Below are 14,184 nucleotides of genomic sequence, written 5' to 3' on the forward strand. Positions count from 1 at the left end.
AGAAAACGCGCGCTGGTGGCATGTTGAGAGGCCTGGCAAAGATGGGATACGTGGGCAGGGAGGCTGAAACTCACTGAGCTTGTAGTCCAGCGACATGGGTATTACGGCGCACAAAGCGCGCGTCTCAAACAATAGGCACGGCCGCGTGGCATGCCTGCAAAATCCGAGAAAACGCGCGCTGGTGGCATGTTGAGAGCCCTGGCAAAGATGGGATACGTGGGCAGGGAGGCTGAAACTCACTGAGCTTGTAGTCCAGCGGGATGGGTATTACGGCGCACAAAGCGCGCGTCTCAAACAATAGGCACGGCCGCGTGGCATGCCTTCAAAATCCGAGAAAACGCGCGCTGGTGGCATGTTGAGAGCCCTGGCAAAGATGGGATACGTGGGCAGGGAGGCTGAAACTCACTGAGCTTGTAGTCCAGCGAGATGGGTATTACGGCGCACAAAGCGCGCCTCTCAAACAATAGGCACGGCCGCGTGGCATGCCTTCAAAATCCGAGAAAACGCGCGCTGGTGGCATGTTGAGAGCCCTGGCAAAGATGGGATACGTGGGCAGGGAGGCTGAAACTCACCGAGCTTGTAGTCCAGCGGGATGGGTATTACGGCGCACAAAGCGCGCGTCTCAAACAATAGGCACGGCCGCGTGGCATGCCTGCAAAATCCGAGAAAACGCGCGCTGGTGGCATGTTGAGAGCCCTGGCAAAGATGGGATACGTGGGCAGGGAGGCTGAAACTCACCGAGCTTGTAGTCCAGCGGGATGGGTATTACGGCGCACAAAGCGCGCGTCTCAAACAATAGGCACGGCCGCGTGGCATGCCTTCAAAATCCGAGAAAACGCGCCCTGGTGGCATGTTGAGAGCCCTGGCAAAGATGGGATACGTGGGCAGGGAGGCTGAAACTCACTGAGCTTGTAGTCCAGCGGGATGGGTATTACGGCGCACAAAGCGCGCGTCTCAAACAATAGGCACGGCCGCGTGGCATGCCTGCAAAATCCGAGAAAACGCGCGCTGGTGGCATGTTGAGAGCCCTGGCAAAGATGGGATACGTGGGCAGGGAGGCTGAAACTCACTGAGCTTGTAGTCCAGCGGGATGGGTATTACGGCGCACAAAGCGCGCGTCTCAAACAATAGGCACGGCCGCGTGGCATGCCTTCAAAATCCGAGAAAACGCGCGCTGGTGGCATGTTGAGAGCCCTGGCAAAGATGGGATACGTGGGCAGGGAGGCTGAAACTCACTGAGCTTGTAGTCCAGCGGGATGGGTATTACGGCGCACAAAGCGCGCGTCTCAAACAATAGGCACGGCCGCGTGGCATGCCTGCAAAATCCGAGAAAACGCGCGCTGGTGGCATGTTGAGAGCCCTGGCAAAGATGGGATACGTGGGCAGGGAGGCTGAAACTCACTGAGCTTGTACTCCAGCGGGATGGGTATTACGGCGCACAAAGCGCGCGTCTCAAACAATAGGCACGGCCGCGTGGCATGCCTTCAAAATCCGAGAAAACGCGCGCTGGTGGCATGTTGAGAGCCCTGGCAAAGATGGGATACGTGGGCAGGGAGGCTGAAACTCACTGAGCTTGTAGTCCAGCGGGATGGGTATTGTGGCGCACAAAGCGCGCGTCTCAAACAATAGGCACGGCCGCGTGGCATGCCTGCAAAATCCGAGAAAACGCGCGCTGGTGGCATGTTGAGAGCCCTGGCAAAGATGGGATACGTGGGCAGGGAGGCTGAAACTCACTGAGCTTGTAGTCCAGCGGGATGGGTATTACGGCGCACAAAGCGCGCGTCTCAAACAATAGGCACGGCCGCGTGGCATGCCTGCAAAATCCGAGAAAACGCGCGCTGGTGGCATGTTGAGAGCCCTGGCAAAGATGGGATACGTGGGCAGGGAGGCTGAAACTCACTGAGCTTGTAGTCCAGCGGGATGGGTATTACGGCGCACAAAGCGCGCGTCCCAAACAATAGGCACGGCCGCGTGGCATGCCTGCAAAATCCGAGAAAACGCGCGCTGGTGGCATGTTGAGAGCCCTGGCAAAGATGGGATACGTGGGCAGGGAGGCTGAAACTCACTGAGCTTGTAGTCCAGCGGGATGGGTATTACGGCGCACAAACCGCGCGTCTCAAACAATAGGCACGGCCGCGTGGCATGCCTGCAAATTCCGAGAAAACGCGCGCTGGTGGCATGTTGAGAGCCCTGGCAAAGATGGGATACGTGGGCAGGGAGGCTGAAACTCACTGAGCTTGTAGTCCAGCGGGATGGGTATTACGGCGCACAAAGCGCGCGTCTCAAACAAGAGGCACGGCCGCGTGGCATGCCTGCAAAATCCGAGAAAACGCGCGCTGGTGGCATGTTGAGAGCCCTGGCAAAGATGGGATACGTGGGCAGGGAGGCTGAAACTCACTGAGCTTGTAGTCCAGCGGGATGGGTATTACGGCGCACAAAGCGCGCGTCTCAAACAATAGGCACGGCCGCGTGGCATGCCTGCAAAATCCGAGAAAACGCGCGCTGGTGGCATGTTGAGAGCCCTGGCAAAGATGGGATACGTGGGCAGGGAGGCTGAAACTCACTGAGCTTGTAGTCCAGCGGGATGGGTATTACGGCGCACAAAGCGCGCGTCTCAAACAATAGGCACGGCCGCGTGGCATGCCTGCAAAATCCGAGAAAACGCGCGCTGGTGGCATGTTGAGAGCCCTGGCAAAGATGGGATACGTGGGCAGGGAGGCTGAAACTCACTGAGCTTGTAGTCCAGCGGAATGGGTATTACGGCGCACAAAGCGCGCGTCTCAAACAATAGGCACGGCCGCGTGGCATGCCTGCAAAATCCGAGAAAACGCGCGCTGGTGGCATGTTGAGAGCCCTGGCAAAGATGGGATACGTGGGCAGGGAGGCTGAAACTCACTGAGCTTGTAGTCCAGCGGGATGGGTATTACGGCGCACAAAGCGCGCGTCTCAAACAATAGGCACGGCCGCGTGGCATGCCTGCAAAATCCGAGAAAACGCGCGCTGGTGGCATGTTGAGAGCCCTGGCAAAGATGGGATACGTGGGCAGGGAGGCTGAAACTCACTGAGCTTGTAGTCCAGCGGGATGGGTATTACGGCGCACAAAGCGCGCGTCTCAAACAATAGGCACGGCCGCGTGGCATGCCTTCAAAATCCGAGAAAACGCGCGCTGGTGGCATGTTGAGAGCCATGGCAAAGATGGGATACGTGGGCAGGGAGGCTGAAACTCACTGAGCTTGTAGTCCAGCGGGATGGGTATTACGGCGCACAAAGCGCGCGTCTCAAACAATAGGCACGGCCGCGTGGCATGCCTGCAAAATCCGAGAAAACGCGCGCTGGTGGCATGTTGAGAGCCCTGGCAAAGATGGGATACGTGGGCAGGGAGGCTGAGACTCACTGAGCTTGTAGTCGAGCGGGATGGGTATTACGGCGCACAAAGCGCGCGTCTCAAACAATAGGCACGGCCGCGTGGCATGCCTGCAAAATCCGAGAAAACGCGCGCTGGTGGCATGTTGAGAGCCCTGGCAAAGATGGGATACGTGGGCAGGGAGGCTGAAACTCACTGAGCTTGTAGTCCAGCGGGATGGGTATTACGGCGCACAAAACGCGCGTCTCAAACAATAGGCACGGTGTCATGGAAGTGTTAGGAATTTATTTATTAAATGTAAATTATTTTTTTGTATTCTCTTAGGATCAGTGTAGTTCGTGATTATTTGTATCTGTTACGTAATTTTTATTCTTCACTTGTGTAAACTGTTGTGTAATTAACCTTTATTGTGTATATCAAATAGTTTTCTTCATTCTTTTCGGGCACCTTGCGTCCATGGGTATTTAAGGATTTGGGTGGTTTGGTACGGGGTGGTTTTGTTTTTGAGAGAAGGTCACCGGCGGTGAAGGTTTGAAAGTTACCAAGACTCGTTCGGATCAGAGCACGTTTTAATCACTGAAGAGTCATTCAGCAAAACCGTTCCTTTACACGACAAAAGATCCATTTGTCGGGGAGCACATGTGTGCCGAGAAGCTGGCCGAAGAAATTAAAGCGCAGAACTTGAAGGAAAAGGAGAAGATTATCTTCTGTTAGACAGTAAGCCAGTGAAGACAACTGAGTCAAGAAAGATCTGAGCGAAGACCGAATTACGTGAGGTTGGAAACTTCTACGTTTAGCTGGGTTAAACGTGAGTTCGGTTTGTGAATTGTGAATTTGGTTTGTCAGTCGTTTGTTGGGGGAGCGTGGTGATTTGGGGGACAAGAGAAGAACACGGACGCGGGCGTAACCGAACTGAACTAAAAAAAAAAACCTTTTTTTTATCTTAATAGTAATAATCTTGTAAATAGTTTTAGTGTACTGTAGTTTAAGTTAGCGTATTCCTGTAAATTAATTAGATCATTGTATTATCGTTATTGTTAGTCGCTTTATTGTTGTAATTAGCATAATAAATATCTCTAGGCCTACGTTTAGTTGTATTGTGGCGTGTGTTCTCGGGCTCGTTTATGTTCTGTGTTTTGTTTGCGTTAGGGGGCACCCACCTTTGTGGCGCGGATTCGTCACATATTTTTGGTGTCAGGAGTGGGACCGCTCCTTAACAGTTTACATAAACAGCTCAACAGGAGACACGCAAGGTAATAGTATACGATTATTTAATATGGCTACTGCAGCGATCGGCTATGATTCCTGGGTCCTTAAAGATCTTAGAGCTGAGGCTATCAAACGAGGTATTCATTTTTCTCCTAAGGATGGTGTTAAGACTCTAGCGAGCAAACTCAGAACTTCAGATCGCATAGGTCAGAGTTTCGATGCACCAGAAGAAAACCTTGCGGAGGAAACTTTGGAGACTGGTCTTAGTTTTGAGCAGAGATTACAGTTACAAGAGCGTGAGCTGCAGATGTTAGAACTGCGGAAGAGAATTAGTCAGGAACACAGAGAAATGAGGGAGTTAGAAAGGGAGGTGGAGAGAGAAAGGCGTCAGGCTGAAAGGGAATTAGAGAGGGAGAGAAGGGAGTTTGAAACTCAAAAAGCCCAAGAAGAAGAAAGGCGTTTGGTACGAGAGGAGGAGAGACTCAGAAACCTTAGAGCTGAAAAGGAAGAATTTGCTATAAGGGAGTGTGAAAGGAAACAGGTAAGTGACAATGAGGTTAAAAGGCCCAAGTTTATCAAAATCAGGGAAATGAGGGAGAGTGAAGATATAGATGATTTTTTCCGGATTTTTGAAATGACTGCAAGGGCGCAATTCTTACCCGAGGGGGAATGGGTTGGTAATTTAGTACCCAAGCTCACTGAAAAGGCTAAGTCTATTTATTTAGAAATCCCAGACCCTGCATGCCAGGATTACCACGAGAGTAAGGCAAGCATTATTAAAGCCTACCAGTTAACCGCAGATCACTATAGATATAGGTTTCGAACCTCAGAGAAAAAGCCCGACGAGGACTTCGTCCAGTGGGGAAACAGAACCCGAAGGTATCTCAGCCGCTGGATAGCTGTTGCCGAGGCTACTGGTGATGCGGATAAGATAATTGAACAGGTATTGATGGAGCGACTTCTTGATGCGGTAAGTCCTGAGCTTAGAGCTTGGTTAAAGGAGCAAAAGCCCAAAACTGCTGAAGAACTTGGCAACCTTGCTAATTTACATGTTCAATCTAGGAAAGGGCCACTTGTTGATGGTAAGTATATGTCAACCGCTAGTTATGAGAAATTTGGGAAAAAGAAGAGGCCAGATGTTAAGGTGGATAACTTATTGTCTGAACAGAAACAAGACCAATACCATGTAAGACCCTCCAAACCATCCTCCCCTCCAGCCCGTAGAACCACGAGGCCTGAAATTAAATGTTACAGATGTGGTAAACCAGGTCACATGTCGTTCAACTGTGGAAAGGGCCGTGGGAAGCCTTCACAGGGATACCTCCTGTGTATGACACCCCTAACGTCAGAACAATCTCAGTTCCCTTCTTGCAATGTTAGAGGTAAAATAAACGGGAAAATTGCAGAAATGGTCATTGATTCTGGTTGTACTAGGACTCTAGTCCAGAAAAGATATGTAAACAATACAGCCTTCACAGGGGAGAATATCACAGTATTAACAGCTGCGGGAGAACGTCTTACAGTCCCACTTGCAAACGTTGAATTTGACAGCAAAGAAGGTAAACACGTAGAATTAGTAGGAGTGTTGGAGAGGCTACCCGTAGATTGCTTACTTGGCAGGTCGTCTTTTGGAAGAACACTGTCGAGACAAAATGTTTTGGACCAATGGGAGAGAAATGTTCTAGCTGATGACATTGGTGGAGATGAGGCCTTCGTGATGACTAGGAGACAGAAAGCATTACAAGAAGCCCAATTGAAAGCAGACGAGCTAATTGACAGGGAAAATTCACTCGCCGTCAAGAGTTTAGCGAAGAAAGAAATAAAGCCTGAAGCTCCAGAGGAAGGAGATTTGCAAAGGTTATTTGAGGGCATGGTACAGGAAGAGACAAGTAAGAAGAATCCTGAGAGTGATACTTTGATAATAGAACCTAGTAAAGTTAAACCTCCAGTAAACATCCTAGATAGAGACAGAAACCAGCTGATAGCGGATCAGAAGTCAGACGTGACTCTCGAGAAAGTACGCAAGGAATCATCCAAAATGGCACCACAAGAATCGGATGGGTACTTCTTCACTAACGACCTCCTGATGCACCGTAAATATCTTCCCGAAGAACATAATGGAACAAGGTTTGTTGATCGAATTGTAGTACCAGAATCCTATAGGAATGAAATCCTGCGTGTTGGTCACACAATCCCCTTGTCAGGTCATATGGGTAGCAAGAAGACAGTTGAACGCATAACCGCACATTTTTTCTGGCCTGGTCTAAGCTTTGATGTTCGCAAATATTGCGCAACTTGCCCGCAATGTCAGGTGGTAGCCAGGAAGCTGAAGTCAAAAAGGGCACCCTTGAGGCCTGTAGAGATTGTTACTGAACCCTTTAAGAAAATTGCCATCGACATTGTAGGAGAATTACCCAGGACAACAACGGGTTACAGGTACATTTTAACAATCGTAGATTATGCTACACGGTACCCAGAGGCCATTCCTTTACGGTCAACGAGCTCAAAAGCGGTCGCAGATGCATTGATTCAGTATTTCTCTAGGGTGGGTATCCCCGATAAGATAGTGTCTGACCAGGGCTCCAATTTCATGAGTAAGCTTATGGCCCAGCTGTATGAGCAATTAGGCATAACTAAGATTAAGACATCAGTGTACCACCCCCAGGCAAATGGGTTAGTGGAGCGTTTCAACGGCACTTTAAAGAGTATGCTGAGGAAGTTTGTTCGAGAGCGGGTTCAAACCTGGGACAAGTATCTCCCATACTTACTCTTTGCTTATAGAGAGATTCCTTGTGAGTCCACTGGTTACTCGCCCTTTGAATTACTTTATGGACATACGGTGAGAGGACCCCTCGCCGTTATCAAGGAGACTTGGTCGGAAGGATCATCTTTAGAAGACAATCTGATAACTCATGTCCTTGAGATCCGAAGAAGACTTGCAACGATGCAACAAGTTGTTCAAGAAAACTTGAAGCAAGCCCAAGGTAAGCAGAAACGGTTGTATGATATTCATAGTTCAAAACGACACTTAGAAGTTGGAGACAAAGCCTTAGTTTTGCTTCCCACCCCTGGGAGTAAATTAGAAATGAGATGGCAAGGACCCTTCAAAGTCACTAGAGCACTAGAGGACGGATTGAATTATGAGCTTGATACAGGCAAGATGTACAAACAGCATCGCACTTATCACATTAATTTGCTTAGCAAATGGCAGAGCCGTGATGAAATGGCTGCTTTAGTAATGGCGGAGTCCCCAGAGATGCCACTGCCGCACGAAAGCAACGTTTTCCCATTTGGTCACGATGAGACTTGTAAAGATGTAGTGATCTCTGATAATTTGACGGAAGATCAAAGACGACAGGTAAAAAACTTGCTACATGAGTATCCTGATGTATTTTCAGGAAAACCAAATTTAACCAATGTAGCGGTGCATAAAATCGACACGGGTGATTCCCCACCCATTAGGTGCGCCCCTTATAAGGTCCCTCAAAAACTTGAGGAGGAGGTTAACAAAGAGATTGAAAATATGCTGGAAATGGGCATAATACGCCATTCTACTAGTCCATGGGCGGCCCCTGTTGTCATTGTTCCCAAACCAGATGGTACAATACGACTGTGTGTTGATTACAGAAAAATGAATTCTGTCACAAAGATGGATGCTTATCCTATTCCCTCCATGGAACGTATGATTGAGAAGATTGCCTCTGCTAAGTACATTAGTACAATTGATCTCACAAAAGGTTACTGGCAGATTCCCTTGGAGACCTCTACCATCGAAAAGTCCGCATTTATTACTACCAAAGGCTTGTATGAGTTCTTAGTTATGCCATTTGGTATGAAAACAGCTCCAGCATCCTTTCAGAGGATGATGTCTGAGAAAGTCTTGCAGGGGTTAGATTTTGCAGATGCCTACATTGATGATGTCGAGGTTGACACGTCAACATCTTTTCCCCAACACCTTTTTGAGCTCCAACAGGTTTTACAACGTTTACGAGAGTGCAAACTGAATGCTAGGCCGTCCAAATGTAAGATCGCGATGTCAACGGTCGATTTTGTTGGTCACAGAGTTGGAGGTGATAGAATTCAGCCCCGCACAGCTTTGGTTCAAGCCATTAAAGAATATCCCAGACCAGAAACTAAGAAGCAGGTAAGATCTTTTCTTGGCTTAATCGGGTATTATAGGAAATTTATCCCAAATTTTTCGGAACGGGCTGCTGTCCTTACCGACCTCACTAAGGGTAAAAATCCCTCTAAGGTTCAATGGAGTACTAATCATGAATCAGCTTTTCAGGATTTGAAAGTTGCAATGCAGACTCCCCCTGTTTTGAGGCCACCACACTGGAATGACGAGTTCATTTTGCAAGTAGATGCGTCAAATAGAGGTCTTGGGGCCATCTTAAGTCAGAAAGATCAGGACGGGGAGGAACACCCCATAGCATATGCTAGTAGAAAGTTACAGCCTAGAGAGGAAAAGTTGTCTACCACAGAAAAAGAATGTTTAGGAATTGTTTGGGCTGTAGAGCTATTTCGCTATTATTTATATGGCCGCACTTTTAAGCTGCAAACGGATCACAATCCCCTTGTGTGGTTAAATCAGGTTCGCGACAAGAGTAGGAAACTATTAAGGTGGAGCATTACCTTACAGGAGTACGACATGAAAATAGAACATAAGAGTGGTAAGCAAAATTGTAACGTAGATGCCCTTAGTAGGGCGTAAATACCTCATATTGCTCTACAGTATATTAATGTAATCTTTAATTTAGCACTATTTTTGTGTTTCCATGTCCCCAAAAAATAGCTATTTAAGGGGGGAGGTGTCATGGAAGTGTTAGGAATTTATTTATTAAATGTAAATTATTTTTTTGTATTCTCTTAGGATCAGTGTAGTTCGTGATTATTTGTATCTGTTACGTAATTTTTATTCTTCACTTGTGTAAACTGTTGTGTAATTAACCTTTATTGTGTATATCAAATAGTTTTCTTCATTCTTTTCGGGCACCTTGCGTCCATGGGTATTTAAGGATTTGGGTGGTTTGGTACGGGGTGGTTTTGTTTTTGAGAGAAGGTCACCGGCGGTGAAGGTTTGAAAGTTACCAAGACTCGTTCGGATCAGAGCACGTTTTAATCACTGAAGAGTCATTCAGCAAAACCGTTCCTTTACACGACAAAAGATCCATTTGTCGGGGAGCACATGTGTGCCGAGAAGCTGGCCGAAGAAATTAAAGCGCAGAACTTGAAGGAAAAGGAGAAGATTATCTTCTGTTAGACAGTAAGCCAGTGAAGACAACTGAGTCAAGAAAGATCTGAGCGAAGACCGAATTACGTGAGGTTGGAAACTTCTACGTTTAGCTGGGTTAAACGTGAGTTCGGTTTGTGAATTGTGAATTTGGTTTGTCAGTCGTTTGTTGGGGGAGCGTGGTGATTTGGGGGACAAGAGAAGAACACGGACGCGGGCCTAACCGAACTGAACTAAAAAAAAAAACCTTTTTTTTATCTTAATAGTAATAATCTTGTAAATAGTTTTAGTGTACTGTAGTTTAAGTTAGCGTATTCCTGTAAATTAATTAGATCATTGTATTATCGTTATTGTTAGTCGCTTTATTGTTGTAATTAGCATAATAAATATCTCTAGGCCTACGTTTAGTTGTATTGTGGCGTGTGTTCTCGGGCTCGTTTATGTTCTGTGTTTTGTTTGCGTTAGGGGGCACCCACCTTTGTGGCGCGGATTCGTCACACACGGCCGCGTGGCATGCCTGCAAAATCCGAGAAAACGCGCGCTGGTGGCATGTTGAGAGCCCTGGCAAAGATGGGATACGTGGGCAGGGAGGCTGAAACTCACTGAGCTTGTAGTCCAGTGGGATGGGTATTACGGCGCACAAAGCGCGCGTCTCAAACAATAGGCACGGCCGCGTGGCATGCCTGCAAAATCCGAGAAAACGCGCGCTGGTGGCATGTTGAGAGCCCTGGCAAAGATGGGATACGTGGGCAGGGAGGCTGAAACTCACTGAGCTTGTAGTCCAGCGGGATGGGTATTACGGCGCACAAAGCGCGCGTCTCAAACAATAGGCACGGCCGCGTGGCATGCCTGCAAAATCCGAGAAAACGCGCGCTGGTGGCATGTTGAGAGCCCTGGCAAAGATGGGATACGTGGGCAGGGAGGCTGAAACTCACTGAGCTTGTAGTCCAGCGGGATGGGTATTACGGCGCACAAAGCGCGCGTCTCAAACAAGAGGCACGGCCGCGTGGCATGCCTGCAAAATCCGAGAAATCGCGCGCTGGTGGCATGTTGAGAGCCCTGGCAAAGATGGGATACGTGGGCAGGGAGGCTGAAACTCACTGAGCTTGTAGTCCAGCGGGATGGGTATTACGGCGCACAAAGCGCGCGTCTCAAACAATAGGCACGGCCGCGTGGCATGCCTGCAAAATCCGAGAAAACGCGCGCTGGTGGCATGTTGAGAGCCCTGGCAAAGATGGGATACGTGGGCAGGGAGGCTGAAACTCACTGAGCTTGTAGTCCAGCGGGATGGGTATTACGGCGCACAAAGCGCGCGTCTCAAACAATAGGCACGGCCGCGTGGCATGCCTGCAAAATCCGAGAAAACGCGCGCTGGTGGCATGTTGAGAGCCCTGGCAAAGATGGGATACGTGGGCAGGGAGGCTGAAACTCACTGAGCTTGTAGTCCAGCGGGATGGGTATTACGGCGCACAAAGCGCGCGTCTCAAACAATAGGCACGGCCGCGTGGCATGCCTGCAAAATCCGAGAAAACGCGCGCTGGTGGCATGTTGAGAGCCCTGGCAAAGATGGGATACGTGGGCAGGGAGGCTGAAACTCACTGAGCTTGTAGTCCAGCGGGATGGGTATTACGGCGCACAAAGCGCGCGTCTCAAACAATAGGCACGGCCGCGTGGCATGCCTTCAAAATCCGAGAAAACGCGCGCTGGTGGCATGTTGAGAGCCCTGGCAAAGATGGGATACGTGGGCAAGAAGGCTGAAACTCACTGAGCTTGTAGTCCAGCGGGATGGGTATTACGGCGCACAAAGCGCGCGTCTCAAACAATAGGCACGGCCGCGTGGCATGCCTTCAAAATCCGAGAAAACGCGCGCTGGTGGCATGTTGAGAGCCCTGGCAAAGATGGGATACGTGGGCAGAGAGGCTGAAACTCACTGAGCTTGTAGTCCAGCGAGATGGGTATTACGGCGCACAAAGCGCGCGTCTCAAACAATAGGCACGGCCGCGTGGCATGCCTTCAAAATCCGAGAAAACGCGCGCTGGTGGCATGTTGAGAGCCCTGGCAAAGATGGGAAACGTGGGCAGGGAGGCTGAAACTCACTGAGCTTGTAGTCCAGCGAGATGGGTATTACGGCGCACAAAGCGCGCGTCTCAAACAATAGGCACGGCCTTGTGGCATGCCTTCAAAATCCGAGAAAACGCGCGCTGGTGGCATGTTGAGAGCCCTGGCAAAGATGGGATACGTGGGCAGGGAGGCTGAAACTCACTGAGCTTGTAGTCCAGCGAGATGGGTATTACGGCGCACAAAGCGCGCGTCTCAAACAATAGGCACGGCCGCGTGGCATGCCTGCAAAATCCGAGAAAACGCGCGCTGGTGGCATGTTGAGAGCCCTGGCAAAGATGGGATACGTGGGCAGGGAGGCTGAAACTCACTGAGCTTGTAGTCCAGCGGGATGGGTATTACGGCGCACAAAGCGCGCGTCTCAAACAATAGGCACGGCCGCGTGGCATGCCTGCAAAATCCGAGAAAACGCGCGCTGGTGGCATGTTGAGAGCCCTGGCAAAGATGGGATACGTGGGCAGGGAGGCTGAAACTCACTGAGCTTGTAGTCCAGCGGGATGGGTATTACGGCGCACAAAGCGCGCGTCTCAAACAATAGGCACGGCCGCGTGGCATGCCTGCAAAATCCGAGAAAACGCGCGCTGGTGGCATGTTGAGAGCCCTGGCAAAGATGGGATACGTGGGCAGGGAGGCTGAAACTCACTGAGCTTGTAGTCCAGCGGGATGGGTATTACGGCGCACAAAGCGCGCGTCTCAAACAATAGGCACGGCCGCGTGGCATGCCTGCAAAATCCGAGAAAACGCGCGCTGGTGGCATGTTGAGAGCCCTGGCAAAGATGGGATACGTGGGCAGGGAGACTGAAACTCACTGAGCTTGTAGTCCAGCGGGATGGGTATTACGGCGCACAAAGCGCGCGTCTCAAACAATAGGCACGGCCGCGTGGCATGCCTGCAAAATCCGAGAAAACGCGCGCTGGTGGCATGTTGAGAGCCCTGGCAAAGATGGGATACGTGGGCAGGGAGGCTGAAACTCACTGAGCTTGTAGTCCAGCGGGATGGGTATTACAGCGCACAAAGCGCGCGTCTCAAACAATAGGCACGGCCGCGTGGCATGCCTTCAAAATCCGAGAAAACGCGCGCTGGTGGCATGTTGAGAGCCCTGGCAAAGATGGGATACGTGGGCAGGGAGGCTGAAACTCACTGAGCTTGTAGTCCAGCGGGATGGGTATTACGGCGCACAAAGCGCCCGTCTCAAACAATACGCACGGTCGCGTGGCATGCCTGCAAAATCCGAGAAAACGCGCGCTGGTGGCATGTTGAGAGCCCTGGCAAAGATGGGATACGTGGGCAGGGAGGCTGAAACTCACTGAGCTTGTAGTCCAGCGGGATGGGTATTACGGCGCACAAAGCGCGCGTCTCAAACAATAGGCACGGCCGCGTGGCATGCCTGCAAAATCCGAGAAAACGCGCGCTGGTGGCATGTTGAGAGCCCTGGCAAAGATGGGATACGTGGGCAGGGAGGCTGAAACTCACTGAGCTTCTAGTCCAGCGGGATGGGTATTACGGCGCACAAAGCGCGCGTCTCAAACAATAGGCACGGCCGCGTGGCATGCCTTCAAAATGCGAGAAAACGCGCGCTGGTGGCATGTTGAGAGCCCTGGCAAAGATGGGATACGTGGGCAGGGAGGCTGAAACTCACTGAGCTTGTAGTCCAGCGGGATGGGTATTACGGCGCACAAAGCGCGCGTCTCAAACAATAGGCACGGCCGCGTGGCATGCCTGCAAAATCCGAGAAAACGCGCGCTGGTGGCATGTTGAGAGCCCTGGCAAAGATGGGATACGTGGGCAGGGAGGCTGAAAATCACTGAGCTTGTAGTCCAGCGGGATGGGTATTACGGCGCACAAAGCGCGCGTCTCAAACAATAGGCACGGCCGCGTGGCATGCCTTCAAAATCCGAGAAAACGCGCGCTGGTGGCATGTTGAGAGCCCTGGCAAAGATGGGATACGTGGGCAGGGAGGCTGAAACTCACTGAGCTTGTAGTCCAGCGGGATGGGTATTACGGCGCACAAAGCGCGCGTCTCAAACAATAGGCACGGCCGCGTGGCATGCCTTCAAAATCCGAGAAAACGCGCGCTGGTGGCATGTTGAGAGCCCTGGCAAAGATGGGATACGTGGGCAGGGAGGCTGAAACTCACTGAGCTTGTAGTCCAGCGGGATGGGTATTACGGCGCACAAAGCGCGCGTCTCAAACAATAGGCACGGCCGCGTGGCATGCCTGCAAAATCCGAGAAAACGCGCGCTGGTGGCATGTTGAGAGC

At 50.6% G+C, this 14,184-nt stretch overlaps 1 protein-coding gene across 1 annotated transcript; it reads left to right on the forward strand.

Annotated features, from left to right (window-relative positions):
• Positions 1-4,640: 4,640 nt before the first annotated feature.
• Positions 4,641-9,001, forward strand: LOC148715672 (uncharacterized). The gene is made up of 2 exons (XM_088746638.1): positions 4,641-7,931; positions 8,636-9,001. The coding sequence occupies exons 1-2, from the start codon at positions 4,641-4,643 to the stop codon at positions 8,645-8,647; spliced, it is 3,303 nt and encodes a 1,100-aa protein (XP_088602764.1). The 3' UTR covers positions 8,648-9,001.
• The last annotated feature ends 5,183 nt before the right edge of the window (positions 9,002-14,184 follow it).

This window comes from Stylophora pistillata, unplaced genomic scaffold (genome assembly GCF_964205215.1).
Source record: "Stylophora pistillata unplaced genomic scaffold, jaStyPist1.2 SCAFFOLD_4301, whole genome shotgun sequence".
Lineage (NCBI taxonomy): Eukaryota > Metazoa > Cnidaria > Anthozoa > Scleractinia > Pocilloporidae > Stylophora > Stylophora pistillata.

What these genes read in the sequence shown, in the direction of transcription:
- LOC148715672 (XM_088746638.1), top strand. Translation starts at nt 4,641, where the DNA reads ATGGCTACTGCAGCGATCGGCTATGATTCCTGGGTCCTTAAAGATCTT.